Below are 10,917 nucleotides of genomic sequence, written 5' to 3' on the forward strand. Positions count from 1 at the left end.
CGGTCCAGCCCCGGCTACGGCGCCCGGTGCGGGACTCCCGGCGTGCTCCGCGCGGGGCCGGGCCGGGCCCAGAGCTGCCAAAATGGCCGACTTCGAGGACCGGGTGTCGGACGAGGAGAAGGTAGGGAGCGGCCGCCCCCGCCCCACGGGTCCCCTGCTGCCTCACGGGCCAGCCCAGCCCAGCGCTGCGGGGCGCCGGGAGCCCTACAGCGGGCAAGGGCTGCCCGTCGGCTCCTCCCTTTCCCCGGGCCCATTCAGTTCATCGCCCTGTTTCGTCCCCACGCATGCAGCCCCGGCTCTCCGCCCGCATTGCTTCGGTGCGGATCGAGGAGCTGAGGGGACGGAGCGTGGAGAGAAAGGCTCGTATTGAGAGGTGCAGAATGATCGTTCCTCTGATGTGGGGATGCGGAAAAATTGCTGTCTTAAAAGCAGCGCTGAGTTGCTAGAAAGGAAAAGCTGGCAGCCTATGGCCATTTCTTTCCCACATACCACAGCTAAAATCAGCACCCACAGCTACTCTTCCTTGCATAGTAAAACTATTGCATGTGGGTTTTTTTTGTTGGTGGTTTGGTTTTGTTTTGGGTTTTTTTTTTTTTTTCTTGAAATTCTGCTTTGGGATGCCAACATTCGTTGATCCTCAGGGATCCTGTGAGCACGGAGTTGCTTTTATTTTCCTCTCCAGCTGCCTGCTTGTGCTTAATGACAGTGGCCACATGGTGAAGGAGGCTGGCAGGCCCTTATGATTGATGTGGCCTTTGATACAGTTTTAGATCACAGCAGCATCGAAATGAATATTTCAGAGCAGAATTCACGTGGAACTGAAATCTCTCCAATGCTGTATCAAGTCTTTGACCTGCTTGACTGCTGCAACAGAAAGCGTGTTTGAAATGAAAATGAAAAACAAAGCTTTAGCAAGTTTTTAGCAAAGGAAGTGAAGTGAATTGCCTTTGGTAACCTCACAGGTCATTAACAGAGCTGGAAAGTAGAACTAGATCCCTGTTTTAGGCTATAGCTAAACTTATCACTCAGTCTGGGAGCGAGAATCAGGATCTAGAGTCAGCTGGGCTCTTTTTCCACTGCATTCCCTGAAGTCTGCGGTTCCTTCACAGCACGTTCAGAAGGATGCATCCTGCACTGCCGTGTACCCCAGCATTTCATTTGTCCAGGCAGATAGGATTTCACTTGAAATAGGAGCCCTTGTTCAATTTCATGTCCCAGCACGGGCAGGTTTGAATCAGTCCAAGTAGCTCCGTGTCCATCGCTGGTAGAAGATGGAAATGAGTTCTAAGAAACATGCAGCAGAGCTTTATTACAGCATCCATGTAATAAACAAAGAAACCCAACGATCAAACAAATGGTAAAATTCATGTATTCCCTCACACCTCCCATCCTTATAAGCTTTACTTGAGGAAAGCCAGGGCTCAGGAACCAGACCTGCTGCAGCGTGTTTTCTAACTTTATTCTGCTGCTGTTTTGCCAGCTTTACCAAAGAGCTGGGCAGCTTCTCTATCAGCAACTCTCCCCATTTTGGAAAAAGGAAGTCAGTGTAGTTAGCTTGCTGCAGAGCTACCTGAAATGGCAGCGATGGGCAGGAAGTGGGGCAGCTTGCAGAAAGCCTTATTTTCGTGCTTCTGCAAAAGAACTTCCTTCCACTGTGCTGACAGTGCTCCGAAACAAACCAGCCCTAAAAACAACAAGTAATGGTGGTTCAAATGCCTGGCATTTAGGATTAAGTTCTCTACTGTCAACTTCTTGCACTCCGCTCCTGATTTCAGTGGTTTGATTTAAATGCTTTTTATCTTATTGCTCCACGACAGAATCAATGCGAGGGCTGCTTTAAAACAGTGAGTGGTTTTCTGTGGCAGAGTTTGCTTTGTGTCTGGTTTTGTGGGGACACAGAATGGAAGTGCAAAGTCTTTTCTGTGTTGACTTAATTTTACACATCCTTCCTGTGTTGATTGAATTTTACACATCCTTCCAAGGCAGAGGAATGTAGAAGACTAAAAATCCCTCCTGCAGTATTTATTCCCCCCCCATGTGTTTTATGAGAAACTATAGACCTATAAGTCCACCTCCTACAACTGTGGTCCCCTTCTACCATACAGAGCACAGTTCTGCAGCCACAACATTGTTCCTTATGTGTACACAGAGTAATTTTTATGGCTTTTAGAGGGGCTTTTCCATATGTTGAGCACCTCGTAAAAAGTAATCTGTTCCTCTGGAGAATTAATTTGCAGTGCACATTCTAGCCACTGAAATGGATCTTGGTGTGCAGTGGTACATGAGCTCCAAGTACTGTATCTCCTGATGCTTTAGAGCAGTCTGATCCAGCTGTACTGATGCTTACACTTGCACTTTCTCAGAAAAACACATGCTATAATTTCCAGAGTGTTTCAGCCCTTCAGGGCTGTCTGTCAGAGAAATCCACAGAGGATACAAAACAGAAGCATCCCTCTTAATTACTGCAGGATTATCTTCGTCACCATCCGAGCTTCCAGCAGCGAAGTCTAACAGGATTGTGAAGCAGGACATCCTAATTACAGTTCTTTGGACAGTGAGAAGTTTCACACAATAAGAACAATATTGTTACAATCCTAACATTCTTATCAGCCTTATTTAAAAGCAGGAAATGATGAGAAAAAGGCTTTACATTTTTACTAGTATGAACTATACAAGTTACCAACTTACACCAACAATCTTCAACGTAAGTTTTTCACTCATGCTACATAATTATTCCATGCATAAAGAACACGTTTTTTGCAAAATAGACTCCAATTTGGAAAGCAGTCTCTTTCTATCTGAAGCTCTGCCCAATTAATGCAGGGTTGTTACTCGATACTGTTGGAATAAGGCAGTTTACCCTTTGTTTGCAAAGGTGTGAGTTTTCTTTCATGGCTTGCTTTAAATCATTATGTGACAATTGATGCAAACAACTATTACTAATTAAAACATAGCAGACAGGAGAGAAGCAGTGTTTTTCCAGCTGTGGCAGTAATTCAGCTGAAATAGGTGAACACTCCAAAATTCTAATAATCCCAGACTTGTATATGGGATTTTTGGTTACAGTACAGCTTTATTATTTTTCAGAAGGGAACTGCTTTTGTTTTTACAGCCTCAGTTTACAGATATTTGGGTCTTTTCCTTCCACTTGGCCTTTTCTCTTATTGTATCACAGTTCCAGATGCCTTAATTCTTTCCTACAATGACAGCTCATGGCTGGACTGTGCTGCAGTTTGCAGTAGAAGACTGCTGCAGGATAAGGGAAGGAGTAAGGGTGCCAGACAAGGGTGGCAAGTAACCCTTGAGAAAACACACGCCAGAAAAGCTGGTACACTGCATGGAGTAGTTCCAGTTCTTTTTGTTAACCACAGACTTCAAAGAGACAATAACTCCTGAAAGCATAGCGTGACATCGATAACAAGGAACCAGGATGTCCTGTAACGAAGCCCTGTTCAGCTCCTGACAAAGTCAGCAACAAATCCATAAGTCAGGGGTGAGGTCAAACAGGTTTCCTACACTGTTTCCAGATAGGTTTAGGGTCTGAAACTTTGAGTACACACTCAGTGTTCCTGCACAGGGCATCACACTGCTTGGATGAAAAGCTAAATGTGGGTGTGATGGATGCACAGATACACATTTGCAATACAACATTGCAACTCTTACAGAGAGTGAAACTGTACTGTGAAGGTTGAACAGTTCCCATTTTTTACAGTTACCCCGGTGGAGTTGGCTCTTCTTGCTGAGCATCTGAAAAAAACTCCTAGTCTCATGGGACTGATGGTTTCCACTTTGAAAACACACACCTGGATTTCTCCCCAAATCTGATAGTTAGTGTTTTTTGTTTAATTGCTTCGGAGTGGGTTGCAGTCTGTATGAAGTCAGCAAGTGGTTTTGTCTTTACAGGTGCGTATAGCTGCAAAATTCATCACTCATGCCCCTCCTGGAGAATTTAATGAAGTATTCAATGGTAAGTAAAGAAAAGCCATCAGTAGCATTTTGTTCACATTCATCCACTGTGACAGACTGTGTCACGATGCATTGCTCTGAGGTCAGAGTGGGGAAAAGCATGCTGCCATTCTGTGACTACTTACCTTAATAAAATGATTCAAATCAGCAACGTTTATGTTTGTACAGTTGAAAATTGGAGAAACTTTGATCAAAAAGCCAATAACTTATTCGAGCACTCCCTCCTCCAGATGTCCGGTTATTGCTTAACAACGACAATCTTCTCAGGGAAGGAGCAGCACAGTGAGTATTCGTGTTTCAAGCATGCCAGAAAGAGTATGCCTCTCTGTGGTGGTAGTTTGACTTACACCCATCATGCTGAAACAAAGGAAGCCGTTTGTTCTATTGAGAACAGGCTGCTGTCGTTCCTTATCCCCCACCAAAATATATAATGAAAGGCACGGCTGGTTCTTTTTAAAAGGCTTAAATTGGAATTTGTGGTGTAGAGGCCCTGTGTAATTGACAGGGAGGCACTCTGCCAAAAAGGGTAATTCTGCAGCAGCAAGAATGGCTGATCTTGTTGGAATGTGATTTGGTGAGCAAGTGAAGCCTGAAATTCTGAGTAGTCCTCAGCCAGAGCTTAAAAAAATGAAAAGCTGCCTTCAAAAAATGCTGTCAGAGCATCTTGTTTACTTGTGCAGTCTCATCAGAAGGTGTCTACATGTTATGCATACAGGGCTTCTGATGTTTTATTTAGGTCTGGGTGACACATCTGTCAGCAGGTCTTGGCAGAAGAAAATTGTTATAAATATTAGTCTACTCATATTTGTTTACCTTGCTGCCTGTTTTGCATCAGCTTGCTCATTTTCCCCCAGGCTGCCTTCTGTTCTACTTTTGAACTCTATACTTTCATGATTACTGAATAAGCCTGGCTTTAGACCCAGATGATTACAGCTATCAATGTGTGGATTATTTGCAATGGCAGTTTTCCCTGTAGTATGAGTCACACCATGTACTTATCACTAAGAGAATGAGAACGTGTACATACAGCTAAATTTCATGCTCTTAATTCTTAACAGTGCATTTGCACAGTATAACATGGATCAGTTCACTCCGGTGAAGATAGAAGGCTATGATGATCAGGTAAGGAAAAACTTTACTCTCAAGGTTTGTGTTACTGCCCCACACAGAAGCAAGAAGTATTTTGTTTTATCAAGATCTTTATGATGATTTTCTTTCTACCTGCAAGTTATCATCTTCCCTTCTTCCCCCACGTCATCCTTGCATTACCAAATTGTTGTTCTTGTGTAAGAGGCAGAGGTGAAATCTTTAGAGCATTGTCTGTTACTACCTGGTGACCAATTCATGTTAGGTAAAGCTCCACACTGAAGTCATTGCAATTCCACGTCAGGTATGAATGATTAAAGATTGCTGTTTATTTAAAGATTGCTTAAGCACTTTACTGCATGCTCACAGTTCCTACTGATAGGAGTGAATCCTTAGTGTTGTTTTCTCCTGTGGTCTCACATTTGTAGCAGCAGAAGAGCATTTTGATTTCTGTTTCTTATTTTTCAGGTCTTAATCACAGAACACGGTGATCTGGGCAACGGCAGATTTTTAGACCCAAGAAACAAAATCTCTTTCAAGTTTGATCACTTAAGGAAGGAAGCCAGCGACCCCCAGCCTGAGGACACAGAATCAGCTTTAAAACAATGGAGAGATGCCTGTGACAGTGCACTGAGAGCTTATGTGAAAGATCATTACCCCAATGGCTTCTGCACTGTTGAGTATCCATCTTGTCTGATGGAAAATCTTGGCTCTGTGTCCCTCAGGACTTTGAGTGCATTCTGTGCTGGGCAGTGCTGCCTGAGTTCTGTCTTCACTGGTGTTCTGGCTAATTTTGGAATAAATTCAAAAAGGGTGTGAATAATCTTGGTATGCACATAATGGTAAAGATTTATTAGACCCTATTGTTCATATTCATGACTGCCAAGTGCCCTAACACCTGCAATAAAAGAATAGGAGGCATTGTTTGCACATAACTACAAGTGGAAGTACTGGACAGCATAACTAGGCACACATTCCCAGTGAGTTTCCACAATGGGAAGCCTCCACAGTGCTGCCAAGAACAGAAATTGCAAGTGGTTTTCCTCAGCTCTTGTGCTGTTTTAACTCTTTTTTTCCTGAATACAGGTTTATGGTAAATCTATAGATGGACAGCAGACAATTATTGCCTGTATTGAGAGCCATCAGTTCCAGCCCAAAAATTTCTGGTAAGACTACTTAAACATTATTTTCTTCCTTTACTACACTTCAAATAAACCCTTCTTCTACTTGCCCTGAAAGTTAAGATGCCTTTGGCTCCTCAAGGGGTTCAGTTTCTCATTCTTTAGTCTATTTCTCTTTGCCAGCCCCTGATGCTTCCCTAAGTCATAACTCAATGACTTGCCCAGAGAAAAAGCAGCTAGCAGGGCTAAGAAGATCCCCCTTAGATATTCCAGAGCATAAGTGTGTTGGAGCCAGCCTGTAACAGATGCATGGTGTTGGAACTGTGCTTCAGAAGTTGAGTTCATTGGCATATAAAGCACTTCAATACTGATCTCAGAGCAGCAGGACCAAGTTGTTCACATTCATTTAGCTTTTTTTTTTTAAGCACTTGCTGCAAATACACTTTTCATGCTTCACCTGTTTTTAGGAATGGTCGCTGGAGATCAGAATGGAAGTTTACCATCACACCACCAACAGCTCAGGTGGCTGCAGTGCTCAAGATCCAGGTGAGCTGCATTGTCTGGCAATAACAGGACAAACTGCTTGCCAGACACCACTGCATTTGCTCAAAATGAGATGCTGAAATTCAGCAAATGTCCTTCTGGAGTCAAGATATTATTGAGCTGTTCAATTCAAGAAATTAATTCTTAAAGCTTCATTGTTTTGAACATTGTCTGCAGCCTGGCCTGTGATTTCTTGTATAACATCATCCTGCGTGCCTCCAAGTGTTTGACTTTTCAGGCCAAAACCTGTTCTGATTTCATATACTTATATATATAATTGCTCTTATTTCAACTCTAGGCGTTTACTGCATTAACATAATCTTGAACAGTCTTGACAAAGAATGAAACCTTTTAGAAAATCCATCCTGCTTTTAGTCTCCACGTAAGCAGAGAAGATTGGCACAACAAAGCTGCTGTGCCATTCTGGTAGCATTTGGGGGCTCTAGGGATTCTAAAACGAGTATTAATGATAACCTGTGTTCTGTCTTTGTTTAGGTTCATTATTATGAAGATGGTAACGTTCAGCTGGTTAGTCACAAAGACATCCAGGACTCTGTACAGGTTTCAGTAAGTGTGCCAGAACACTTCTTTCAAAGATAAAGCAGCTATTTTATTTCTTAAACATCTCATGAGGGATTTGCTTGTATGACTACATTCCATTGAGTTTTAGTTTAAGGGTGACTAGTCAGCGTCATTTTAGGTTTGTTTTTTTTCCTTGATTGTATTAAATACACAGACTCTTAATTGCTTAAAATAAGACAGTATTAGGAAGTACAATCTCCATTGGACAGCTTAAGAGTGTCATTTAAAGAGGGCAGAATACACCTTTCTATATACAGGCTATGGAAACCAAGGCAGTATTCTCAGGGCAAAGTAAGAAGCTCTGTAGCACAGCAGGGGGAGCAGTAGTCAAAATCCCAAGTCCATACTCCATCCCATGAAGGCTTACTTGCCTTTTGCTCACAAGGGTGAATCCTGTTTCAGTTTGAAGCACAAGCTCAGCCTGCTATCTTGAACTCCACTGAGATACCTGCAGTGAGAAGAGGCTACAAATCCCAGCAGCTTCCATCTCATGTTATCCACTGTGTCTGTGCTCAGCCTCTCGTTTGGGAAGACATCCATTAAAAATGTTATTTTTAAACATGCAAATTGGTTTTTTTTCCCTCTTTGCAGAGCGACGTTCAGACAGCTAAAGAATTTATTAAGATAATAGAAAATGCAGAAAATGAGTACCAGGTAAAAATCAGTGGTTGTTAAACGTGGTGGAATCATTTCAATCTCCATTTATGAAAACCGGCCTCAAATTTTGCTCCTGACTTAATCTAGCATTGACTCTAAGAATTAATTAGAAAAGAGCATTGGTTGAATTAGAATCTAATGATAAAGGTACGTGTAATCGTTCAGTTTGCTGTATAGCAGTTTCAAAGGGTTGCAAATGATGCCTGGAACAAGCATGGAAAGGGAGTGGGTGGGTCTCAATGTTTTCCTCTGTCTGAGGGCTTGTTATATTGTCCCAGCCTGTGTGCTGGAAGGAGACTTGATGCAGATAAGTCAGCGAGGCACCTGGAGTGGACCTGCTTTGTACAGGAGGGCTCAGGAGAATCCCTTTACTTGCACCCACACTGCATTATTCATTTGGTTGTAGCATGCATTCCTCTCATAGAAAAAGGCTTGAACAGTCGTGCTTTTTCAGGGTATCTTAGCACTGCTCTAACTGAATCTGCTTGCCATTGCAGACAGCAATCAGTGAGAACTACCAGACAATGTCAGACACCACCTTCAAAGCCTTACGCCGGCAGCTGCCTGTCACCCGCACCAAGATCGACTGGAACAAAATCCTCAGCTACAAGATTGGCAAAGAGATGCAGAATGCTTAAGGTGGAAATAAGGAGCTGTATGAAATGTTTGTGTGCAAAACAAAAAACGAAACAAATGTGGTCCTATGCCAAGTAGATGGTTTCTAAACCAGTGCAGCATATTTCTAGGGCTTTCAAAGTTGACAGGTTTTCTAGCCTGAGAGAGAACTGTGGAACAAATAGCATTGTCTTTGTGTTTTGTGTTTCCTGCCACGTAAGCTTCCTCTTGTGATTGCATATACTGATAGGTCATTTTAATTAAACCACATTCATGGTTCAGAAGTGTAGCTGTTTTCAATCACTAATTGTAATGGTTGGAAAACTGCCTAGCTGCAAAAGCCCTATTATAAATACATCTGAGGGTGCAGGGCATTTCCTTCACCTGTGTACAGCACTCCAGGTACTCCAGTAAGTTCATCCAATCTGCCAACAGCTCAAGGCACTGTGCTGCAAGTTGTAATAATGCAGACACAGTAAGTGCTCCCAAGCATCCTTGCTACTGACCTCCACAAAGCAAAAGCCTGTAGGCCTGGATTTTACTACACATAACGAGTTTACAGTAACCATTACAGAAATTCCTGCACAGCTAGCTCTTCCAGGGGCTTTTTTTCCCCTCCAACCTGAAGATTTGAGCCACGTTCCCTTAGAAGTGAACATTTTTGCTCTCCCTTATGTATGTACAGTTATCAGACATCTGCATTTTTAGAGAACTCTGAGTCAGGTCGCTGCTGATCTGTGGAGACTGGATTAGATTAAAAATGCAAATGTCTGCAAAATAGGGATGTTGTGCTTTAATGCTTTGTGGCAGGTTCATAACATTTGTATCACAGGTGTATGGATGGATAGCATACAAAATAAATAAACTTGAACCAAAGTGGGAGGAACAACTTTTCCATTTTGTCTCTGTTGTGGCCAGTTTCTTGTCATAGCTAAGGGGAATTCTGGAATTAAGACCTTCATTGCTCTTAACTGCTTGCTCCGTGTTGATTTGTCTTTCTGTAAAATCAAGAATAGCAGTGCTATCAGTTTCTCTGCCAGAAGAGACGTGCATGCTTTCTCCTCAGTCAAAACTTGCAACTAGATCCATCACAACATGAAACCCCTTTGGTTCACCCACTTTGCCTTGTTGACACTTGGTTATCAATGGGCCTTTTTTTTGCAGGTTCTGTTTTTTAAACTGGCTAGCGTCTTCCTAATTTTTAATTACACAAAGAGCTCCAGAAGATAGGGACAGGACTGCCAGTGCATTGCAGCTCAGGTTTTGCACAGTAATATCATGTACCCTTTGTGAGATATTTTGTCTAAATAAAATATATTTGTATTTGCTGTTGAACCCGACCGTTCGTAGCGCAGGCACCCTCTGTGTAGTCTGGTAGAAATACACCAGCCTTTGTTTTAAAGCCATTCACGCCTGTTCTTTCCTGATGACTGCAAACAGAACTGCAGGTGACAAACTGAATGCTGCAAACATCCACCAGCCCCACACGCAGCCCAGGGAACTGGAATTGAAGTCTTCCAGGTTCAAAGAGAAAAGCAGCCGTACGGCTTTAACAGAGAGCTTCGCCCTGGTGAAACAACAGATCAGGGGGTTCTGCTCTTCAGTACTGCTGCAACATCTCCTAAGCTCAACTCGTGTAACAGCACTGGATACAAACACACCATGCTCAGAACGGCTCCTCTGGAAGGGACCTTCCAAATCAACACACGTCCCAGGTCAGGCAATCAGACAAAGCAACACTGCCTGAGTGCTAGCAGTGTTTGTGCTCTGCCCTGCTTGCACACAGCTGTGCTCGGTGCTGCTGAAGGACAGAGCGCACCTTGTGCCAGCACTGCTTGCAGGAAGGTTTCCTCCCCGTGCTGCCGGAGGAGGTGAAGCACAGTGCAGAGATGCTGTGGGCCCATCCAGACAAACACTGCAGCAATTCCAAGAATGTGAAGCTGAAACAGAGGCCCGAGATAACGCTGCACACAACAGAGCTTTTATCTACCAGCACAGCCTCGACCTCAAGGCCAGTCTCTTCCTGCTCTGGGTTACTTTGCAAGTAGTTCACTGCTTGTCCTGGCTTTAAGATTGAGAGGACAGAGTGTTTCTACCTTCAGAAAGCCTTCTTTTAGGGCCAGTTCACCCTCTCACCAACCTCCTCGCCTTCTTGCTCCATCAGCTTCTCTGCAGCACTCACCTATCCTTACCCTTGGCCCAGCTCTTGGAAAAATGAACAAGATTCAGCATAACAACTGCAGCTGAGGCACTGAAGTGCCAGTGATGACACATTCTGAAAGCTGTTCTATCTGTAAAGCTGTCAGCTGTTCTCAGCCAGAGGTTTCAGATGAAACTAGCTTGAAGC

At 43.4% G+C, this 10,917-nt stretch overlaps 1 protein-coding gene across 1 annotated transcript; it reads left to right on the forward strand.

Moving 5' to 3' along the window:
• On the forward strand, positions 1 to 9,467 carry CAPZA1 (capping actin protein of muscle Z-line subunit alpha 1). Its single transcript, XM_048925773.1, has 10 exons — positions 1 to 121; positions 3,904 to 3,967; positions 4,197 to 4,248; positions 5,025 to 5,088; positions 5,521 to 5,727; positions 6,139 to 6,218; positions 6,641 to 6,719; positions 7,212 to 7,283; positions 7,890 to 7,952; positions 8,453 to 9,467. Exons 1-10 carry the CDS (start codon positions 83 to 85, stop codon positions 8,591 to 8,593), a joined length of 861 nt encoding a protein of 286 aa, XP_048781730.1. The 5' UTR covers positions 1 to 82; the 3' UTR covers positions 8,594 to 9,467.
• Positions 9,468 to 10,917: the final 1,450 nt, after the last annotated feature.

This window comes from Lagopus muta, chromosome 24, assembly GCF_023343835.1.
Source record: "Lagopus muta isolate bLagMut1 chromosome 24, bLagMut1 primary, whole genome shotgun sequence".
Classification (NCBI taxonomy): Eukaryota; Metazoa; Chordata; class Aves; order Galliformes; family Phasianidae; genus Lagopus; species Lagopus muta.